General features: G+C 49.7%; 10 protein-coding genes across 10 annotated transcripts; 5 read left to right on the forward strand and 5 right to left on the reverse strand.

The window, feature by feature from the left end:
* Positions 1-852: 852 nt before the first annotated feature.
* On the forward strand, positions 853-1712 carry FTJAE_2417 (pathogenesis-related PR5K (thaumatin family); the record flags this gene model as incomplete). The annotated part of the gene is made up of 2 exons (XM_037348608.1): positions 853-873; positions 924-1712. 2 exons carry the CDS (start codon positions 853-855, stop codon positions 1710-1712), a joined length of 810 nt encoding a protein of 269 aa, XP_037210431.1.
* A 343-nt stretch (positions 1713-2055) lies between these two features.
* On the reverse strand, positions 2056-2814 carry FTJAE_2418 (ankyrin repeat; the record flags this gene model as incomplete). The annotated part of the gene is made up of 3 exons (XM_037348609.1): positions 2056-2489; positions 2550-2718; positions 2791-2814. The coding sequence occupies 3 exons, from the start codon at positions 2812-2814 to the stop codon at positions 2056-2058; spliced, it is 627 nt and encodes a 208-aa protein (XP_037210432.1).
* Positions 2815-3415: 601 nt separating this feature from the next.
* FTJAE_2419 (DNA-directed RNA polymerase III subunit C11) lies at positions 3416-3796 on the forward strand (the record flags this gene model as incomplete). The annotated part of the gene is made up of 2 exons (XM_037348610.1): positions 3416-3425; positions 3474-3796. 2 exons carry the CDS (start codon positions 3416-3418, stop codon positions 3794-3796), a joined length of 333 nt encoding a protein of 110 aa, XP_037210433.1.
* A 96-nt stretch (positions 3797-3892) lies between these two features.
* FTJAE_2420 (SOH1) lies at positions 3893-4499 on the reverse strand (the record flags this gene model as incomplete). The annotated part of the gene is made up of 3 exons (XM_037348612.1): positions 3893-4081; positions 4142-4354; positions 4416-4499. The coding sequence occupies 3 exons, from the start codon at positions 4497-4499 to the stop codon at positions 3893-3895; spliced, it is 486 nt and encodes a 161-aa protein (XP_037210434.1).
* A 702-nt stretch (positions 4500-5201) lies between these two features.
* On the forward strand, positions 5202-6200 carry FTJAE_2421 (metallophosphoesterase domain protein; the record flags this gene model as incomplete). Its single annotated transcript, XM_037348613.1, has 1 exon — positions 5202-6200. The coding sequence occupies one exon, from the start codon at positions 5202-5204 to the stop codon at positions 6198-6200; it is 999 nt and encodes a 332-aa protein (XP_037210435.1).
* Positions 6201-6521: 321 nt separating this feature from the next.
* FTJAE_2422 (cell wall protein) lies at positions 6522-7193 on the reverse strand (the record flags this gene model as incomplete). Its single annotated transcript, XM_037348614.1, has 1 exon — positions 6522-7193. The coding sequence occupies one exon, from the start codon at positions 7191-7193 to the stop codon at positions 6522-6524; it is 672 nt and encodes a 223-aa protein (XP_037210436.1).
* A 2473-nt stretch (positions 7194-9666) lies between these two features.
* FTJAE_2423 (phosphatidylinositol glycan class C) lies at positions 9667-11093 on the reverse strand (the record flags this gene model as incomplete). The annotated part of the gene is made up of 2 exons (XM_037348615.1): positions 9667-10856; positions 10913-11093. 2 exons carry the CDS (start codon positions 11091-11093, stop codon positions 9667-9669), a joined length of 1371 nt encoding a protein of 456 aa, XP_037210437.1.
* A 3051-nt stretch (positions 11094-14144) lies between these two features.
* FTJAE_2424 (uncharacterized protein) lies at positions 14145-15153 on the forward strand (the record flags this gene model as incomplete). The annotated part of the gene is made up of 2 exons (XM_037348616.1): positions 14145-15071; positions 15127-15153. The coding sequence occupies 2 exons, from the start codon at positions 14145-14147 to the stop codon at positions 15151-15153; spliced, it is 954 nt and encodes a 317-aa protein (XP_037210438.1).
* An 823-nt stretch (positions 15154-15976) lies between these two features.
* FTJAE_2425 (uncharacterized protein) lies at positions 15977-16840 on the forward strand (the record flags this gene model as incomplete). The annotated part of the gene is made up of 1 exon (XM_037348617.1): positions 15977-16840. One exon carries the CDS (start codon positions 15977-15979, stop codon positions 16838-16840), a length of 864 nt encoding a protein of 287 aa, XP_037210439.1.
* Positions 16841-17570: 730 nt separating this feature from the next.
* On the reverse strand, positions 17571-21976 carry FTJAE_2426 (retinoblastoma-binding protein; the record flags this gene model as incomplete). Its single annotated transcript, XM_037348618.1, has 2 exons — positions 17571-21765; positions 21816-21976. 2 exons carry the CDS (start codon positions 21974-21976, stop codon positions 17571-17573), a joined length of 4356 nt encoding a protein of 1451 aa, XP_037210440.1.
* Positions 21977-22402: the final 426 nt, after the last annotated feature.

Raw genomic sequence — 22402 nt, forward strand, 5'->3', positions numbered from 1 at the left:
TAGCCCTATCTCGTTTCCCTCGGCCGGTCAATCCCTGTTCGTTGGGCCAACTATTCGTCCTTCCTCTGGTCATTTTCAGTTGCCACGCTTGAACCGCAGATCAACTCGACTAGGTTTAACAAGAAACAATTTCTGGGCATCAAGAAAACGGTCCCTCATTCGCACCTTCACGGCCGCCTATACGTCACTGTCAACCCTGGACCCTGGCTCCAAACCAACTCTATCGTTCGTCTTATATCTGCCTCTCGACCGCAGTTTGAATAGTCCCTTCAGCGTTATGATCACGGCTGGCTAGCACTTATTATTATTTCCTGACACTTTGGATCTGAGGCAACTTCATTCGACAGGCTTATTGGATCCAAGTCTCAATTACCAACGTTCAACTTCTTCTTCTTCTTGGTAGGAATAAAGTCCTCGGGTCGTGAGATGGTTTTCTCGTCGAGGCGTAGAGGCGCCAGTAGCGTTTCTTTATTTTGTCGAGTACTGGTACCAGCTGTTTCCGTCGGGTGTCTCCTTAGCGCCGCAGGGGCGGAAGGGGCACAAGATGCCACGAAGGGTTCACACGACGGTCTTCTGCATTTCCCTGGACGAATTAGATCTCCGAACCGAGGGGAACCAAAAGATCCTAACAGGACAATTCCCTTGACCATTACCAACAAATGTGACTCGACAATCTGGCCCGGCATCGCGACACAGGCCGGCAGAGGCCCTGGAACTGGAGGATTCGAGCTCGCTCAAGGAAAAAGTAAAGACCTGTGGGTCTCTTGGGATTGGCAAGGTCGGGTCTGGGGTCGTACGAATTGTACTGTGAATGGTGATTCGTGTTCCTGCAAAACTGGAGATTGTTTTGGGATGTTGGATTGCGAAGCCAGTGTAAGTGGCCTGTGTGGGAACAAGAGTGGTATAATACTAACCACCAACAGGGTTCCACGCCAGCAACACTCGCTGAGTTCACACTGGCCGGTGGTTTGCATGGGAAGCAGACTTTCTACGACCTCTCTTTGGTTGATGGCTATAATCTCCCGATGGGTGTCAACTACATACCTGCCAAGAACACAACATTCATCCCGCCGAATCTGACCAACTGCGCCTGCATTGCGACACCTAGTTGGATCTACGCCAGCAGCCAGACGGGAACATATTACACAAACTCATCTTACCCTGTTCCCCTTGAAACTCGAGTCAGCAGCGACAATGCCCGAAGCTGGTGCCCATGGAAATATCTTGCTTTTCCACCCACTAAGCCTGGGGATGGCGTCTATCCTTATCCAGACGACGACATTCAACGGCCAGAGTTCTCCCCCTGTAACAGCGCATGCGCTGCGTACGGAACCGATGAGGACTGCTGTGTAGGGAAGTACCACGACCCAGATGTCTGCAAGCCATCTGCCTACAGCAAGAGAGCCAAGATTATATGCCCCGATGCATATAGTTTTGCTTATGACGACCAGAAGTCCACGTTCATTATTCCTAACGGCGGAGGCTGGGAGGTAATCATGTGCCCCAAGGGTCGCTCAACTAACATCCTGCGACAACTTGGGGATGAAATGAACGAGCTCGCCCAATCCGGCACCCTATCGGAGGTGACACAGAAAAAGCTGAGGGACGTCAGTTATATCGTAGCTGAGAGGAGCCTCGCAAACCATGTGCCACCTATCCAAGTCATGATGGGTTCTACAGCGTTGGCGACTGCAATTTGGTTACTCGTATAAGCTACAACGGGTCTTATGCAAAATCCGGCCATTGGAGCTGTGCAGTTCTCTTTTGTCCATGGGGTTTCAGGCTGGTTCCTGATCTCAAGTACACTCCTTTGATGCCATGAAGAAACGATAGACGATGGAGAAGAAACCGCACCATATACCTGATTAGAACGTTTATACCCCCTTTTCGATAACCTTAAATGAGAAATGCTTATTCTTGCACCTGTGCGTAAGCTACTTAGGTTCTATCGCTCTGAGATTTGATGATTTATATCCACCCGTGAACTGGTTTGCCTCGTCTTATTGTGAAGCAACCTCTATATCTGAATTTGTGCAAACGTGCCATGTTGCGCGTCTATTTGCGCTGCTTCTCCTTCCGCCTTCTCTCCCACTCAGCTCTCTCCTCTTCATCGCTTCCACTGAACTCAGCGTCGTCGTCACTGTCGTCTGGAACATCGAGCACGGCTCCACCATGGCCCGCCGAGTTGTTGACATTGATGAAGTCTCCAGCATTTTGGTTCGCATACTCATGCTTCTGGATGATTTCGCGGAGTTCTGTGTTTGTAGGATCGACAAGCTGGTAGGGGGTAAGACGGGCCTTGTTCTTGACTCGTGTGCTGGAACCGGCCTCGAGCATCATCTCGACGAGGGCGTTGCCGAAGGGTCGCTGTGCAGGCGGCTCTGAGTTGATCCAACGAATGGCGCTGTGAAGAGGTGTGTCACCTTCTGAACGGTTGATAGGGTCGCACTCGAATTCGGGCTGGTCGAGGAGGTGGTCGATAATTTCGTCTGAGGCGGTGGGTTAGCTCGTCTGGATCATGCGCACGGGTGAAGGTATGTGAGGCGCACAGTTTCCGCGGGAGGCGGCTTCGTGGTAGAGATGGTTGCCCATGACAGTTGTGGTCTCGTTGAGGAGCTTTGAGATCTCGGCATCCGACTTGTCCTCTAGACAGTCGTTGAGAAGATCGAGGTTGTTACGGCGGCAGGCTTCGATCAGGATTTCCTGGACGGTGGCGCCCTGGTAGAGTTTGGGTTAATTCGCCGATCTGTTGGGACGGGAGTCTTTTGTGCCAAGCATGATGTAACTCACATCGTGCTCTTCATCTCCAGCCATGTTGAAATTTGTTGACTATCAAGTCGAGTTGGAGTTCGCGAGAGCGGGGTATTAGTTAGATGTTCGGATTGACAATGACGAAGTCAAGCGCTGAAGAATCCGACAAACCCCGTTGGCAAGTCAGAAGAGTTTCAAGAATATCGGCAGGTGAGAAACGGAGAATGCACAGACTGGTCGTGTCGTTGTGGCTCAAGGGAGGCAGTGAATATGGACTGTGCTATGTAGGTTTTGAGTGTTTCATGTTTCGTTGGTCGGCGTTTGGAGGGGCACTGTGATGCCCGGGCAGCCTAATCCAAGTCCACCACAGGGAGCTCAGGCGGAAATGGCGGGGAGAAGATGGCGCTAGACCTGCCAGACCAGCCTGGGCGATAGTGGGGCCAACCAGATCAAGTCAAGCAGCTTCATGCCCGCTTCTACCGTCAGTATGAAAAAAAAAACAGACTACCTTAGTCATTCCATCTTCAATTCAAGATCGTTTGTCTATTCAACCGCACCTAAATCTACGACAATTACCAAACAAGAGGACCCATCCTAAGCAAAGCAACGTCGCCCCTAATCAATCAAACCGTGTCTCTCGTCCACGAGCATAGTGACCGTCATCATGTTACTCTGTAGGAGCCCCAAAATTGATGCGCCTCTTCCAAACTAACAAACTTCAGTCTGCCCTCATTGCGCAAATATCCTCACCGTCTCCCTCACAAATACACGAACCAACCGACTCGAATGCCGAACTTGCCCTTTCGAACATCACATCACCGAGCCTGTCTTTTCGCGACGGATGTATGAGCGTGTCGAGAAGGAGGATGTCTTCGGCGGTCCTGGCGCCTGGGACAATGCGCAAAAGGGTCGTGTTCAGTGCCCTAACGAGGGATGCGAGGGAGATGAGGCAGCATTCTTCCAGGTTCAGATTCGCAGTGCTGATGAGCCCATGACGAGTTTTTACAAGTGCATGACCTGTGGTCACCGGTGGAGAGAGAACTGAGTTTGGGGAAGGATTGCTTTGGATTTCGTAGCGAAGTGGCTTTCTTTGTGCAAGGAGAAACGGAGTTGGGCCGTCATGCTTTTCTTTTAGAGGTGTTTAAGAATCTGTTCCACCGGGCGTCGCACTGTTCTTGATGACGGAATGCTTCTTTTTCTTGCGGGGAGTTTTTCGCTTTCGCGGGGTGTCAGGCATACTTTCGTTCACAGCGTCATCCTGACTCCTCTTGGTGTTACTTGGGCCTTTCGTATCGTCCTGCGAAGGGCTGTTCAGCTTGGCAGGGACCTTCTAGCTCTCTCGGTGCCAATCGACTGATGCCTTCATGCCCTCCTCCATTAGTGCCCTCACGACATCAGGACTGATGATCTGTTGCCGGAACGTCTCCTGCTGGAGGAGCTCCAGATGTCGTAGTGTCGGGCCGGGGTACGTTAGGTACTTGAGATACGGCGGTTTGCTCCAGTATTGTAGGTAGGCAAGATATGCGACAAAGGCAGGTTGGCTGAGAAGCTTCTGGGAGGCAAGATGGTTGAGGTAGGCCGGGTTTGCGAGGGACTGAACAAACTGCGCGCGATATCTGTTAGCTATGGGCTCATAGCGCTACTAGATGAGAATACAAACAAACCTCAAGCTCAACCTCGAATCGTGAATAGCCACCGTATTTGGGCTCTTGGTCTACTTCAGCAGGCGGTTTGGGAGGCGATCCCATTGTGACGTCTTGAGAATCCTCTGTCGCCATGTTCCAGGGACTGTATCGAGAGAGACTAATTCCGAACAGTTAAATATAGAGATCGGGGTTGAGGGTAGTGATTTGTGGGAGGATGTTTGATGTTCATGCTGCGTTTGGAGCGCAATTGGGTAGGGGCCGCACGCAGAGTTGCAAGGCCCACATCTTTCATTTGACGGCTGAGGAGAAAAGAAAAAGCCAAGAACAGGTCTCTAGAGAGCTTGTTAATAATACTCGACTCTAATTCCTCCCAGTTTATGTACAAACTTAAATCTTATACTAAGCAATATTCTTCTTACATGAGTCTATTTCTATGTACTTTCGTGTCTTATTCTCATGCTCTTACAATGTCATTCTTCAAGACAACGCACACGCTAGGCTTCGTTTTTTCTGTCCTTGGGGGGCATTGAATACCTAAACAGCGACGTCAGGGTGAGCTCTTAGTAGACATGAAAGGTTACCTACCTCTGATGGTATAAACTGCAATCCACAAACACAAACTAGGCAACAATATTCCTTCAAATTTATATTGAGAATTATCATTCTCTGAAATAGAGTTACTATCCCTGGTGAAAGCATCATCTACTCTTCTCTCGACAATAACTCTTCTGTCTCTGACACACTCAAACTCAACAAACCTTAAATTTTATGCTCCCATGATCGGCTTCAGTTCTCTCTACTAGAATGTCCGAAACATCTGCTACACAACATGTCAAAACCCGCATCCTTATCATATCCGACACGCACGGGTCGAAGCCAAAGCCCAAGAACAAAGGCGGACCTACCACTGATGATGAGCTCAACGAAAAGGATGTCTCGCGTGTGACGACAGGTTGGAGAGATCCCCTCCCTGAGGCGGATGTTGTTATTCACTGTGGGGACCTCACGAAGCGAACTACAATTCCTGAATTCGAAAATACATTCTCTATGTTACGGTCTATCAATGCCCCTCTCAAACTGGTCATTGCGGGCAACCATGACATGGCGCTTCATGACGATTATTGGATCAATGAGTATGGCGGTTCAGCGGACACGCTCGACAAGGTCAAGACTATTCTTCAGGAGGCTGAGAAAGACGGTGTTCGGTACTTGACAGAGGGCGTTCATGTGTTGACCCTGCAAAATGGCGCTCTGTTGAAAGTGTATGCGAGTCCATGGACTCCTTCGTATGGTGGCTGGGCATTTCAATATGATAATGGACACGACTTCAACATCCCCAAGGAAACCGATGTCGCCATTACTCACGGTCCTCCTCAAGGTATCTGCGACTTTGCTGGCATGTCTGGAACCCACGCTGGCTGTCCCGATCTCCGTGCCGCAGTCGCTTGTGCCAAACCCAAGATTCATTGCTTCGGCCACATTCATGAAGCTTGGGGGACGCACCATGTGACATGGAAAGGCAATGACATTGATGAGAAAGTGTCAAGAAAAGTCGGCCTCAGGGGGCTACGACCAAATCGCGTGACGCAGAACGAGGAGGAGGCCAATGCAACGAGGGTGAAGCTAATCGAGATGAGCAAGCAAAGAGCTGCACATCTGGACCTCACTCAGGGCGACAGTCGCGTGATTCAAGGAGAGCAAACATTGTTTGTGAACGCAGCGATCATGGATATCAGATATAGACCTATACAGCTACCGTGGCTGATTGATGTAGACTTGGTGAGAGCTGGGCCGCCGTTGTGAGAAATCCTAGACGAACGACTACGGATACCACCATTATCATTACGAATCATAACATAGATACGTGTTAACTGAAAACTAATAGTTTCAATGCTTGTTTATTACTGACTAAGCTGGTACATGTCTATTACTACTTTTCCCATCACTCTCGATGGCAAGCTAATCAACCGTGGGTACCCCTGGGAGAAGAAGAAGTGATACACTATCCATGGATCTTTGACCAACGCATTATTAATTTCCTTGTATCGTAAATGTCAATGTACTGCGTCCCATGAAATGCTCCGTGGTGAAGATGAAATTATACGCAAACAGATATAAGAGCTCTTACAGAGCAAGGACAGCACCGAGGGCAGCGAGGAGACCGAAGGCAGGGCCAGCAACAGCAGCAGCGTTACCGGTAGGAACACTGCTGGCGCTGCTCTCGCTGCCTGAACCAGAGCCAGAAGTTCCAGTGGGGGTGGAAGCTCCGTTGGTCTTGGTAGAGGTTCCGTTGCCGGGGTGGGGAGTAACGGGGACAACAGTAGACTCCTCAGGGATGCTGGAGAAGATAGCAGGGACGCTGGCGGAGCCGGTGACTGAGGTGTCGATGCTGACGGTGACGGCGCCGGAGGTGGCAGCAGCAGAGGTAGCGGTAGGCTTGCTGGAGCCGGAGCCGGCGGTCTTAGCAAACTCCTTGCAGGCCTCGGCGGCAGCCGACTGAGCCTTGAGGAGGTCTTGGGCCTCGCAGGCCTTGGTCAGGCAAGGGGTGATGATGGGGAGGAGTTTCTCCTGGAAATCGGAGGCGCATTGGCAGGCGGTGTCCTCGAGCTTGCAGCCGGCCTTGGGGATGTTCTCCTGGAGACATTTGAGCTGTGGGATGGATGTTAGTTGGGCGCTGTCATTGGATGGATGGATGTGTTCCATTGGATCAGGGTGACTTACAGCACACTCGGGTTGACCACCAAAGTCCTGGGCGGCAACGAGGCCAGCAGCGGCGAGGAAGAAAGTAGCCTTCATCTTGGATGTGTGGTGGTGGTGTGAATGATCTTTGTACTGTGACTGATAAACGATAGAGTGAAAGCGAGAGAGCTTTGAGTTATAGAGTCAACGATTAGACAGATGCAATGCAAGTCAATTCAATTCAACGAGAGGGATGTACAGGAGACAACTAAGACAAGTCTTGGAACAGGTCGGCATCGCCTCCTTATATACAATATAGTAGAGTCTTGCAAACTTAAAAAGTCCCGATACTTTATTAGCCCAGTCAATAGTGACAGACAGCAGACATCAACAAGTGGCTGGACTACGAACGAATACAGGCTAAGATGCTGCTATTGGGGTGACCATTGACCTGATCCTGATCCAATGCTAAGCTCTAGCACAGCTTCAGGCTGCAGAGGTGCCCCTGGACCCCTGGTTCAGTACCCCCCAACCCCGAGAAGCCGACACCAACCTTCTGCGTACTGTACATAAAACGTCCAGACTGACCAATCATGCCGAGTCCTGCGGCATAGGCGCTGACCTTTTTCGGTGGGTCTACAGCGCTGTTAGAGTTCTAATGGCCTGTCAATCACCATATTTCAGTAACATTCTCACAACTCCCGTAATTGTCGGGTGTCATCGTCTGAGGTTTCATAAAACTCTACTTGTTTTCTTTTCCTTCTTTTGGTATTCTTCCATCATCTTCTCTGATAAGCGTCATTTGTGCTCGGCACCGACTTTCGGAGCAAGGAAAATTGAGTTTTATTTTGTCTTTTCTAGTCCCTCATCCCCTAAATCTGCTACTCTTTTTTGCCTTGTTTGTGCCGGTTGCCGTTTGCCGTTTGGGGGCGACGCCATCATTGCCCATGGCGTTTCTTGGTATGCATCCGTGCATGTTTTAAGACGAGGGGGGAGACTAAATTGGTGCTACCCTCGAAACTAGGGATTTATTGCCCCGGACAACATCACAACAGTCAATGTCTTTCCAGATCTAGAAACATACGCACGTTGAATGTATTGAATACGAAGTAGCCTACCATAGCATACCTATGGTCGGTAACTTTATTTCTCTTTATTAAGGTTTGATGATGATGCTAGTTCATGCATCAAAATTGCTCCTTTCGTCTGTTTACTCTTTTTTCCTTTCCAACGCGAAGCTTCCTTTGGTTTCTCTCACTTATTCACTCATTCGACTTACAGAGTATACCGTCTGGAACAAGATAGAGCTAGATATTAGAAGAAACTAGAAAACCTTACCGTCAACATACATGCTCCTATGAAACGCCACTAAACAACACAAAGACCAGGATGAGAACATGATATGCAGCACCATCTCAGCTTCCGCAGCTCTCACACACTGAATCAATCGTGGCAACCTTGAAGGCTGAGCTGGCTTACTGCTACTGTTGCTGTAGTCTCTTCTGGATGTCATCTTCACATCCTCGAGCTCATCCATCAACGTCAGCTTATTGCCCCCTCACGCATTGTGCATGCGCGTGCATACAAGCACTTACGCGTCGTCCCAAAGTGCCTCCTCAGAGTGCCTCGCCTCACTAGGACTTTTGGGCGGCCTTGTACGGATAAATTGTATCCAATGCTTCCCAACAAAACATCTTCCTTCTCCCTCGCCGCTATTGGTGCATGTCGGCTTCTAATTCGGGGAGGTGTCTAGACAGTGCAACTCTACGAAACGCAGTGATGCTTAAACGAATACTGCTGTAGCTGTCTCTTGCAGCTGCTTTTTCTTCTCTTGACTTCATCCTCGCATGCAGGGCCAGATCAGCATCACCGATCAGCGGCTGCATCAGTGCATGCATCTCGTATCCAGAGTAACGTGTTGTCGAGGCTTGGAATCAGGCGAGTACGGCATAGCACTTACATAACCTCGCATCACATCATGCCAACATCACATATGGATCTCCATTCCCTAAGAAAATCATGGTATAATTACCTACATACTGAGTAGTAGAGAGGATGATCAAGTCTTCCTCTTCAAGTGGGTAGTGATGTATAATAATGACTGAGTACACATATAGCAGCACACTGCCGTCAACCACCATTCGCAGTGTACGTACCACATACCAAATGTTGAGTCTCCCTCAACTGCCACCTACGATTTCATTCCAATTATCTCAGCCACCAAACCTCAGCCAGAGTCAGTTCTGCCTTTCCTCAGAACCTCGATCGATATCCAATACCTACTCGCTCACTTCTCGATCTGTGACACAGTTTTCCATGTCGGCGTCCTAGCGTAGCCTTGTGGAGTTGAACAAAAAGCTTGGCTCAATATAGAAATCCTGCCAAGTTTGCTTCTGCGTTTGGCAATTGCTTATATTATACAGCGGGACTCATTTGTCGTTCTCTTTAAAACACGATGCAAATAAAGATCTTGTCAAAATTTCCAAAATGTAGTCACTGGGATGGAAATCTCTCTACTCAGGACAGTAAATGCAGGTCTAAATACATTAACAAGCAAACAATAGTTACATGCCTAAGAAAAGACATCGCCTCATGAATCGTCATCCCATCGAGGCCGATTCATGATAATGGGTCTCGCAGGATCCCACGGTCCTCGTATCTCATTCTTGTACTTCTGAAGCCCTATCAGCCACCAGCTGCAGCCTCCTGTAGCCAGTATGGCAATGAGCATTCCGACAATCATGCCCACTAGTCCACTCTTCCATGGCCATCCAATTGTGTTCTTATCGTATCCCAGGATTAGGCCGACTCCGAAGCTTGCACCTAGGACCAGCAGAATGGCAGACAGGATATGGAAGCGCCAGCTTCGATGTCGTACATAACGTCGAAACACTGGAAACAACCCAAACACCTCGATGCTGAAGAGTGTCAGACTGAACACCTGCTTGGTCGATGGTAGTCGGCTGGCGAGTACAGTCGATGCCATCAAAGCAGCATTTGTGGACAGTGATGCTGGAAACTTGGCACCTACACCTCCAGAGTAGTCAAAAAAGAAGATGTTGATCGCGAGAAGCCAGAAGGACATGGCCCAGATGCTATCGCTTGATGTTGATCGCGTCAGAGACTTGAGAATAGGACTCAGTCCAAGGAGCGTGCAATAGATAAGAATCGCAGACTTGACTGTCTCCATTCTCTGTCGATATCGATTTTCTTCTGCCAGGAGGGGTGGCGGTAGTTCAGGGAGATGTTCCTGACTCGCTCGTGGAGTGTGTGCGATGCCACTGGCCAGGGAGGTCGTCGAAGCAGACTGAGCTCGATGCATCATGCTGGGCGCATGCAGATTGGTTGTTGAACTCGCTGCCGAACCGACAGCAGAGGGTGCGGCGGTAGACGGCGCCGACTCGACCCGGAGCGGAGCTGGACGCCGGATACTACCCGTGCGGGTTGGTCGCCTTAGACTTCCAGTCCGACCGGCCCTTCCCATCACATTCGCTGCCACGCCAAGACTCGGGTCATCCGTGTCTTCGATTTCTGATAGCCAACGTTCCCAGAGGATCCATCCTACAAACGTAGCAAAGCTGCTCCAACTTGTGACAGCAACAGGAGACACGCGCTCCTGAAATATGCCAACGAAACAAACAACAAAGATTATGACTGAACAGACGTGCTGAAGGATGACCGTCGAGTCAGCGACGAGTGGCCAGAAGTCATATGGCTTGAGACGAGGGTTGCGCTGGAGATTCTCGAGGAAGGTGGCTTGATCTGTGTAGTTATCGGGGTCTGCAGGCTCAATTATTAGCTGCCATTGTCCAACACGGGGATTTTCTAAGGCGTACACGATTGCTTAACCCACATCAGCTTCTTCCACGGGCGTTTACGTCTTCGGCTCCGGCCTCGTGGCCCTCGAGGAGGCGACACAAAGGCATCGTCAGGGGAAAGATGGGAACGACCAAAGCCATGGAGGGCCGAGTGGTCTAACGAGGGGAACGGCGTCTCGTCGTCGGTAGGGGGTGGCATGCTATCGAGAAGGCATTGGAGGCGTCGGGGTCTGGGTCCGGGTCCGGGTCCGGGATCGGGATCGGGGGGTTGACTTGGACCTGGACTTTTTGTTGGTGAAGTTGGAACCGGAGCTGAAGTTGGAGGCTGGTGTTGATGCCAATTGACACCTGTAATGAGTGGGTCGCCCAGGGTTAGTGGGCTTGGAGATCGTGCCGTAGCGTCAGTGTCTCCCGTCATGGAAATGGATGAGGTGGGATGGATCTACAAAGTTAGGCTATAGACAAGTGCGTGCGCGAGCCCGTACGGAGCTGTGCTAGCTGTGTGAGCTTTGCTGTAATTTGCTGTACGGAGTACTGTACTGTGTGTATGTATGTATGTCGGTGGCTAGTAAAACATCCCATGCTTTGAAAAGTTGAGATGTGACGGACTTGCGGGCTTATCGTCATCTCCAGCTCCCACCGGAGGATGCTGATCCTGCAGCAGTACAATATTCGTATACGTAAGGTAAGTACCTCCTCAGGTATTGTCTCTGTGATCTTGTACCTCGACTGTTGAGGTACTTCTCACTTCCATCAGGCAGGAGGATAACAGGAAGGATGGAGCTGTCTTATGGTGGGGTCGGTGATACACTTGCAGCTTCCCACTCGTCTGTATGTAAGCTTGGAACTGCACAACTGATGGCGCAGTCACCACCTGGGCTCAGTCGCAGAAGTTTTCTCTCTCATCCCCTCCCCCTCTCGTCTCACAAAGCTGAAATACAACCACAACAAGCACGATAGAAAATGTACCGATACGCGGACCGAGAGAGTCAAAAAGAAGCTTTGATCATCCCTTGGGCATGGCCCATTTCACTACCCTACACAAGCAGAGTCAACTCAGCCGCCCGACGACTCCTCATCACTCGCATGATTTCACAAACATCACCTTGCATTGCAGGAGGAGAGAACACCACCGGAGAGAAAACTCAGGTCTGGCGGCTACAGTGCGATATTCTTGATGGCATTGGATACCGAAAGTGACAACTTGGAGTATACGCAGATACGCATGTACACCGATGTTTCAAGCACAGTCATCAGCCATTCCAATATTGAGCACATCACCGCTCTTCCTTTGATCCACCACCCACCATCCCATCCTGCTCGACCAGCCAGTCTGCCTTGGCATATTCAGTAACTTCTAACCGAGAAACTGGGTTGATATGCTAGACATGGTTCGTGGATACGCAGCATACAATGAACCGTGCAGAATGCAGGCCCTCCTCTCCCTGTCACACTTACAAAACCACATAATTATCTCCACTCCTCGATAGCGACCACTTCGCGTCTGCCAGCCAATGGATTGGGTTAGCTCTCCCGATCCTGAGAGATCGATTTGGAGAAAAACGTGGTCTCGGGACCCAGAACCAGCCACGCACCCGTACCTGCTGATGTGCTGTTATCGGAGAAATTGGATCATGTCGATGGCAAAATGAAAATATGAAATTGGAACCCCGTGTTATTGTCCGGCATCCATTCGCTCAGCCTTTACTCATCACCTTCGCTATCTGCAGTCATCAAGGATGCCCACTGCTTGTTGCCCCAAGTCAGATCTCACTGCCAATCATAACCAGACTTGGTAAAGGCGTTCATTCTTGGACTGTCCCAGAACCAGTTCACCGGCACCAATCGCGTACTATCCCGCCTCAAGTCAACAGACTCCACACGGGGTTACCCGACATCCCTTGCAGGTTCCCGTCCAAGCCCTTCCGCCTCACTTCAAGCACATTTTGTTAAGCCAACCATACCGCTGGGTCCATACCAAACTCCCAGTTTTTCTCTACAGTACTCTGTACGGAACGTAGGATCGGAAGATGACTCGGTATATCCACCGCACATCTTCAGATTTCCAATAGCAGAAAAAGATTGAAAACAAGCCTAGAATGGATAACCCAATTACCTCGCTCCTTTGGTGTGTTGAGCTGAGCTGAAAGTGTCTGTTCGCGCGTTGACCCACGTTCTCGGACAACTGTCACCTACGGATACTAGCCTCGTGATAGACAATCGACATTCCCGGCATCATAAGCGGTCACCTCCAGCCTCCAGATGACTGTATGTAACTGGGGACATTGTACACCGGACTGAGGAAGTCCTGATTCTGATTGATCTCTCCGGCCCTAGCATCGCGTCGTATCGGTCTTGCCCACTGGCAGGCTTTTGCGTCGTATGCAGCCACGACTGGGATAGTCTGCCACCGTCCAACTCACATCAGGCCATTATCCAAGACATATTTCACTAACGCTATAGACACACGAACTGATCGGTTGTCTCGAATGCTGAGCGTTGCCTTTTTTGCTGTTTCGACTGCGTATGCACACGACGAGATATCCTGCCAAACATTCGATCGAAAAAGCAAGACAAGACAATAAATCATGCTTGAAGCAAGATGATGAGCTAAAAAGAGCGGCGAGGGGAAACGACGGGCGTTGCGAGGCTTTTGCCAGATTTGCTTTTTGCAAGACAAGTGAGAGGCAAGAGGTAAACAAGAAGCGCGGAGTGTTCGATCAAATGTGATCGTCCACTTAACATCTTGCACCATCTGCGGCTCCCCCGGTCTCATCACCACTTTGTTCCTTGGAAAGCTGCCTCATTGGTAGGCTGACCGAGACATCAGAATCCGCCATGCAGCATGCCGCCATCGAACCGCTGAGGGCGGTGTCGGTGAACCATCCCGGTTTTAGTAGATTGTGACACAGTATGTACAGCACATAGTCTATCTACTATCTACCACCTCCTGTACATACCTTACATGCATGCGTGCATGCATGTATGCACCGCGTCCGACGATGGCTTCACGAGGATCATTATTTTCCCCGCCCCGGACGTGCCGCAAACGGTCATGGCCCCCTCCCTACTTGTAGGTATGACACCGTTTCCGTCTGTCCTCGTGAGAACCCCTGCTATGGGGCTCGACACTATATACCCGACGTGAGATTAAAACCGCCGCTGATACCTCTTTGTTTGGCAGCCAAACTTTGATGTCTTCTCCTGGTCTTTAATCTCTGGAGTTCATATACGCCACCCTCTATTTACTATGATGAACATGTCTTCTTCGTCTCATGACCTTGAGACCATGCCGTCTTTGTCCCTCTCAAACTCAGCTACGACCGACTTCAATTCTTTACCAACAGAACTTCGTCTGAAGATATGGTCACGAGCCAGTGAGCCCCGTATCGTTTTGTACGGTGATCTGGTTCAAAAGAGCCGGTCTTATCCCTTGCCTACCGTTACACAACTCACTGCGGAAGCGCGAGATGAAACTCGCGTCGGGTACGAACCAATTGGTAATGGATCATACTTCGACTTCTCCAGGGACATCCTCCTCTGTGACCACAGGATCTCAGATCAGGTGACCGACCAGTACCTAGATGGTCTTGCCCCGCGGATACGGCGTCTTGTCTTCTGGGACTGCTTCCCTGATGATGGACGGGTGGAGGGACCCTATCACTATTCTGTCTATCTATCGGCGTGTTACCGGCAGCCAGATTTTGGGAAAATCGAATTCGACAGGTTTTGGTTCCCTAACGTGGATGATATGTGGATTGTCAAGGTCGGGGAAATCGACCCAGCGTGGATGGTCCAGGTGGATCCAGAATTGCCATACAGAGAGCGACTTCAACTGTTGGCGAGGCAGTTCAGATACTGGGTGGACGAGGACATCATTGAGATGGCACCCCTGGACCTGAACGAGCCAGAATCACAAGCTGTCTTGAAAGACGGCCGTTGTGGAAAGGAAGACTGCCATGAACTCAACAGGCAGCGCAGTATCATGCTGTCCAAGGTTGCCTTCCTCGAAGGTAGATACAGGGCTCCTGATGACGGACAGAAATGGATCCGGATCATTTCATGGCAAGCTGGCGAAGAGAAAGTCGTCTACGAAAACAGGATGAGATGGGTGGTTGTCGAGAGAATTCTGACGTTTGACTTGCAACGGGATGGATGGAGCGAATCTGGAGTGGAAGTAAGACGACGTAGCATTCAAGGTAACTGAACTGGATGGGAGACACCTTTGACAGGCTCAAGGCCTTGCCACTGAACGATAGGAACTGTCAGTACCAAGGTCCTGGGCAACTAATATGTGCATCAAGTTCAACAACGGCACCAACACAAGGAAGAACAAATTGACACTCTCTGGGGGGTAAATGAAGAACAGGCATGGAGAGGGGCTCAGCATATGAAGAAAACTTATTGGACTACTATGTCCATACAGAAATGACGGGCACAACGATCGGAACAAGCTGTGGTCTAGGCGCTATCATTTTACGCAACTCAATGATGAAACAAGCAACGGTATCTAATTATTTAAGTATTCATTCAAAGCATACTGAGGTATGTTGTTTCTGTTATATATTGCATTTATTCATTTGGGTTTCCAAACAAGCAGAATGATTAAAGAAATGACAAAACTGAAAAAGACTACCTATTTCCTCAATCCTCAGGTGAACCTGCATATTAAGATTGAACTTCTGAACATTATAATGTTCTTGTATCGCTCTACCGTCCACAGTACTTCAGCTTGTTTACCTGACATGGAACATCTGAACACATCTCCTCATACTGAGATCGGCGTTGTTATAGTAGTGTTCAGACGAACAGAGAATGATATAGCATCAGCCTCTAACTGAACTATAGCCTTCCAATGAACGGGGATGTGATAACATGGACAACGTCCAAGGATGATGAACACTTCATCTTTATACTGATGTTCCGGATATGATTTGACTATAAAGCCAAGATAATATGCTCTAGGTAGTTTGCTAACCAGACTGCCAGACCATCTTCTACTTGCATTCACCAAGAAGAGATCCATTCCAACATCCCCAATTCAACCGCTTTGACCATATTCAAAATCTTGCTACCTCTACAATGTTTTTGGTACTTCACAACACAGAGCAAGTGGTGCTCGCTACCATGGGTAGCGATATTGACAAGCTCATTGGGCCCAAAATTGTCAGTTTCTTCCCTGAAAAAGCACCTAGATGCGAAGATGACTATCGCAGAATCGAGGCAACGATATACATCGGATCTCATATGCCTAGACCTGGACCATATCAAGTGTTCGAGCGACTTCACCGCACTCGTTTCCAGGACAGGAACCATCGATCGAGGCGAATGTCTGTCACAAAGGACACCTTCTTGACACACAACATGATCTTCCCAAAGGCCGTGCCCTCGCAGGCTGGACCTCCTCCTGGATATAACCTCATCAGTCTTGGCCTCCGTCTAGTTGCGTCGACCTTTGATTCTGGTGAAGTTATTCCACACATCCAGTTGACAGAATATGCTTGGCGACCTTTGAGCCTCGGGACATTTCCTCAACTTGAAGAGTTTACTATGATGTGTCTGCGACATACCAACCGCAGCTACCAAAGCCATTTACCCTTCCTCAATTCCTCAGCAAACAGACGAGGTGAGTACTATGGTTTCCGCTACCACCAAGATACCCACCGCGTGGAGCACACTCAGCTAATTTGGTCTGACGTCTCAGAGCTTGCACTCGCTGACGAGAACCCTGCAAATGGGCTATTTCCTTATACAATTGTCCGTTTGTGGATCGTCGGACAACGGCATGGTCGGTATAGGATGCCAAAAGAGCTTGAATGGACGCACCTAGACCTGCATGCGGACTTTAGGGAGCACCATCTCAACAAGATCAGAGACTTGTGGATTCTGACTCGAATGAGACTCGAGAACCCGATTCGAGATGAGACTTGTCAGATGGTAGTCTGATGGACTTTGGGCAATTATTTTATCGTGTTTATGAAAGCACAAGGATCGGGATGGGAGTGGAAGTTGGAATTGAAGTTGCTTCGTTTGATGCTTTGAGTGTAATGTTGGCCGTTACGCTCTCTTGTATTTGTATTCGATTTGTTAGTTTACCTCAAAATTAAAGGAAAAAAGAAAAAAAAAAGTAGAAAAGTCGCTTGGATATCATCATTGAATTAGCATTCGTGACTCAAATTGCTGTACTGTTGCTAGGCAAAGAGTAACAAGAATATGCTCTTGCCAGGCAGATGATTGTTTTGTTTACCTACAAATCTGTCTAGAACAAGGTTCAAGAGTTGATGTCATGTCGTCAGTGCAAATGGAGGATTTCATAATTGAATAGTAGTATTGGCGTGACAATTGTTGATATGCTATATGCCATTCTCGTCCTATTGATAAAGCAGTTGCCTAGGTAGACATTGTTGCATGCATACCTGGGCTTTATAACCCCTGAGTTACTGCAACCAAGCACCAACAGTATACCCAAGGCACTGCAATTCCTCAACTATGACCACCAGGATCCTTTTGACGTGACTTGTATTTATCTTATATGAAATGCGGCAAGTAAGTGTTGAGTATAAAGATACATATTCGACTTCAAGACAAGAAAGTCCAACGCTGAAACAGTCTACCCCCAGTAGTGTACATAGCAATGGGCTCGTCAAATCCGGCTCTGTATAATCCTACAGAGATATTATATTACGTTCCTCCGATCGTTTCGTTTCAAACTCGAAGCTCGTGACCATTCTCCTGCTGATTTCCGTAGCCTGTTGCCCAGACTTATGCTGGCAGCTGAAAGGCCCTGCATTCGCGAGGGAAAAGAGGACTCAACTCTCTCCCAGTTACGAGGCATCTTTGTGTCGTCGTCGCTATCATCCAAGGCTGGACCAGGCAACATCATCATATGTCTTTGCCCCTTGAGCATGGCTCCCTGAAGGGCTGCCCATGATTCAACCTGGCCATCTGCTGCCTCCTCCACACAGTTGCACTCGTCGCCTGCGGGGCATTGCGTTTCGCCGGCAGCATGCCACTCTGCTAGACACGCCTCATGACTTGCGCAACCACAGGCCAAGCATGGAGGGAAGAGAGCATCCACAGGCTCAAGGCAGTACACACATGTGAGCTGACTCTGAGTCTGATGGCAGCGATCACATGTACCAACAGCACCACCGACCTTGGAGTCACTGGAACTATAACGAAGTGGCTCCAGCTGGATCTCGTGTATGCGGCACATCCCTGTGACATCAAGACCGCGGCCTGATGCAAGCAACGCTTGAAGCTGATCCTTCTTGCCCATGGCGATGGGCGATGAGTTATGTGCTTTGCCATCGTGGCCAGCGCCAGGCTCATGGAAGGCGTCGTCACCATGCCCTCCAGTCATGTCCTCCTTGAGTGAGTTGAATTTCATAACCTCGAGTCTGGAGAGTGGTTGATTCCACATTTGCAGCATTTCAGCATACGCATATCGATAACGAGCATGGACATCTGCCTGGCTGGGCTCGAGCATGGATACGTTCAGCCAACCATCATCGTCGAAGGCGGTTTGATCCTCCATTGTGACGGCAATCTTTGTGGGCACAAGTGACAGATAATCATCCCTCCCATAATCGTCCTCATCTAACGAGGTTCTCCCACCAGTCGAGTCCATCGTGGTCGACGCACTCCATGTAACGTTGCCCGGAGCCAGACTGCTGAGGATCGTCTCAGCAGGGCTGGGTCTCTTTCTTACTTGATTTGGAGGTGACGACGAGCTGACCCCTGCAAACGAACGTGGCAGGTTGGCAGCAAAAGCTGATGCCAGACCCGAGTTTGCTCTATTTAGAAATCGCGTGTTTGGAGACGTAGACACGCTGGGCGGTGCCTCGACTTCCCCTAAATACCCCTTGAATTTATTTGGCGGCGTCTCTCCACAAGAGTACGAGTTCGATGCTGCATCGCCACCCCATATGCCATCGTCTGAGGCCTGAGATCCAGAATAGTGGACAGGAGTGTGCACTGTCATCGGTGTCGTAATAGCTGAGTTGGTATAACTGCGTCCACCAATATTCCATAATGAGGCATCAGTGGGGAAGTAGTCCAGTGAGAAAGCTGGTGCCTTGAAGGGGAGCGGAGTCTCGGGCTGCGGTAGATGCGATTCAAAGTAAGCCACACTGTCTGCAGCAGAAGACTCGCTGAATATACAAGAAAGCATTGCCAACATTTGGATGTCGGCAATCTGCTCATAGTATGCAAAAAGGTCCATGATGAAGTCTCTGGCCAAGGGATGTCTACCCCATTTGACTCTGCCAGACAATGCACCTTCATGTCTTTCCAAAAAGGAGTCGAGAGGAGAAGTATCTGCATTGCACCTGGACACCACATCGTGGGCTATTACCAGAATAGAATCGCGCCTCTGATTGTGGGCGAGTATCTCGAGCGGAACGCCCTTCTTCAATAGAAGCCCAAGATATCGCCAGACATCAACCAGATCTCGAGCATTGTACTTCTCAGCAACCTTTGCGTTGTGCTCACAGACCTCGGCCCCGTCGCCAAATATGGCGTACTCACGCGCAAATTCCTCTTTCGAGGGGAGAAGACCACGGAAGTCATGTATCGAGATTAGGTTCTTGGGACGACCAGGCCTGCGACGACTTGTGCCAGTGCCAGTACCAGTGCCTACTCCTGTACCACCGCCACTCGAGCGTATTGATCTGTCTTCGCTCCATGTTTTCCTAAACTGGCGGCTAGGGTGGTACCAGAGATTAATCTTGTGCATTGACGTAGATTCCGAATCACTCGAAGATGATGAGGATGAAGACGATCCAGAGGCAGAGGTATCAGAATCCCCGCTGGATGCTGAACTGACTTCCGCCATAAAACGTTGTCGAGGCCCAAGATCATGTGCGATTCTGCCAAAGCCCGCAAAGAATGGTTCCCCCTTGGGACGTTCCCTATAAGCGTCCATAGTTGTTGTGAACAATGCGCGCGCCTTTTCCTCTTTGGAGGGGAAGAAACAAATCAATCGTCCGTTGTGTGAGAACCTGGCACCGCAAGTCCTGGGTGGCGGTGGCACGATTGTCCTATTCGGAGGCGCAAGCGCGGTGTCCAGCTCGTTATGAGGGGGCAGTTCTTGAGACATGGATGCTGAACCGCCAGCGGGGATATCCTCGTCGGATTCACTAGAGCTCTCGTCTGCTAGGCCATCGAGCTCATCATCTAAATCTCGAACATTCTTGAAGAAAGTTGTGCTGCTTTCAAGATCAACTTCCCCAAGGAGATACGTAAAGGCAACCTCGAGGCAATTCTTTTTTCTCTGCAAGAACTGATTGGCCAGTTGGTGAACCTCGCGATCAATCTTCTTGTGCGTCTCTGCAGGCATGAAGGACGATTTCTCAACATAGAACTTTGGTGCCCTGGTCTTGGGATAGCCGACTGGAATATCAATCCGGACCTCAACGAATATAGTTTCCCCATCAGCGCCCCAGGGGCCGTTCAGTGAGACGTTGAGAGTCAAACTATCCATATCAATGTTGTCCCACCTCACTTTGGGAAGTTGATGGCTTATGCGTAGAAGTTCCTCCTGAATAGACTCAGGTTCTGCCCACTCATCGTCAGGGTATCCATGGCCAAAGATACCCGAGTCTTTCGATAAGTGTCGTTTGGCGCTCGTTGATGCCTTTCTCTTAGTCATGGCAATTCCTTTCATCCATCCTATTTGCGACTGGTTACGATCGACGGATCTTCCAGACACCTTGGCCTTCATCGAAGGACCTCGCCACGCCATCGATGTACGGTGGCTTTGAGTTGTGCCTGATCGCATTCCTAGAGTAAGAGCACTTTGCTTATGATAGCTGTTGCTAGGCCGGTGATCACTCATTGTGGCAGATTTACGATCGCGATCCGTACTTTCGTCGACTGTACGGAAAGTCTTGTATGTTGCGCCTTTCCGAGTGATGCTGATTGCTGGATCGGCTGGCATGCCGCGTTTATGGCCGATAGCGGCGAAGATTTTGGGGTCGATGCATTGAAGCTTCAGTTCATTGTCCGTGCCCCAGGAGACGAGCTGGAATTCACGGTTGTCTTTACCGTCATCAGTTATGCCGCCACGGCATCGCCACAGAAATTCCTTTGCTTTGTGATCTCCGTGCCCCGGCCAGACATCGATTGGTTGACTCGTCACTTTCGATTCTGGTTCAAAGTTGGTGTCGTATAGATAAAGATCTCCCGGTTCGTTCTGGGGTATTGCGAGGAGGCCGTGTCCGAAAGGTGTATGACGAGCTCTCCACACTGGAAATCCAGTTTCAATGGTATGTTGCAAGGGCTCTTCCGCAGTATAGTCCCAGAAGTTGATCCTCTTGTCGATGGAACAGGAGACGATCGCCTTGGGGTCAGATCGATTCCAGTCCAGACCATATATCTTGGATTTGTGAGCTTTGATAGACTTTAGAGGCTCAGAAGAACGGCGTTCATCCCAAATATGCAGCCATCGATCGTGAGCAGAAGCCAGAATGTGAGATGCTTGGCGGTTGTATTTGACCTGAGATGCGCCAGCAGTCCAATCGCAGAAGGTCAAAACAGGCTGGCGTGGTCTTCGAAGATCCCATGCGTGAATATAGCCATCTACTGAGCAGGTCGACAAGAGGTCTGGATGGTGAGCAGACCAGTTGACGTCTGTAATAGCACGACTGTGGCCTTGAAGAGAATGTTCTATGGCACCTGAACTTGAGTCTTCCCTGCGATTTAGATTCCACACCAGGGCACGATGGTTGGCGGCTGAGACGATCCAGTAGTCGCGAGCAGCAAAGGGTGACCATTGGACATCCACAACCAACCACGGGAGGCCATGAGTCCTCAGTCGCCGCGGAGGGCTATAGGGCGAGTCAAGATCTATGATTGCCAATCCATCGGGCCTATTTGGTTGTTAGGATCTGTCAAGTCAACAGTACACTTTTTAACCTACGAAGCCAAAGCGACGTCTCGCCCAGCAGGAGAGATAGTGGCAGAGCCGACTAGGCCATCAACATGAATGGTGCCATCTGACTCGAAACTTTCGCTCTCGTAGGCGGATTTGATGACCTTGCCCTTCTTGGGGGCATCAGCAAGTTGGTCGAAGGAGGGCATAGTGATGGGCTATCTCGAGAGGGTATCACGACGTTCCTCATGTCGCAACTCATATGATAACTATGAGGTACCTTAAGGAGAGGAGACAAGGCGAGCTGCCACTGAATGGCTTTGAATCATGTCATCATCCAACCCACAAGAGGCCAAAAAAAGATAGAGGCGTTTAAGTACAGCAGGGGAGGAGAGTTGCCTAACTTAGGGCAAGGTATTCTTCAATACGAACGTTGTATAATAAAGAATGGATGTTATTAATGAAGTTGCTCACCTGAGCTCGCGTTCCTCACTGGATGAATGATTGACAGGAGGTGGTCAGAGCGCGCGACGTCGTTCCACAAGTACCCCCCTGCTGTTTGAGGTGTTGTGGTACATCCGCCATCCCCCGCCATTGAAGTGCCCGCCTGTGAAAGGTTTAGCACTTGAGACGGA

Source organism: Fusarium tjaetaba (assembly GCF_013396195.1).
Source record: "Fusarium tjaetaba strain NRRL 66243 chromosome Unknown NRRL66243_c0000042, whole genome shotgun sequence".
NCBI lineage: Eukaryota > Fungi > Ascomycota > Sordariomycetes > Hypocreales > Nectriaceae > Fusarium > Fusarium tjaetaba.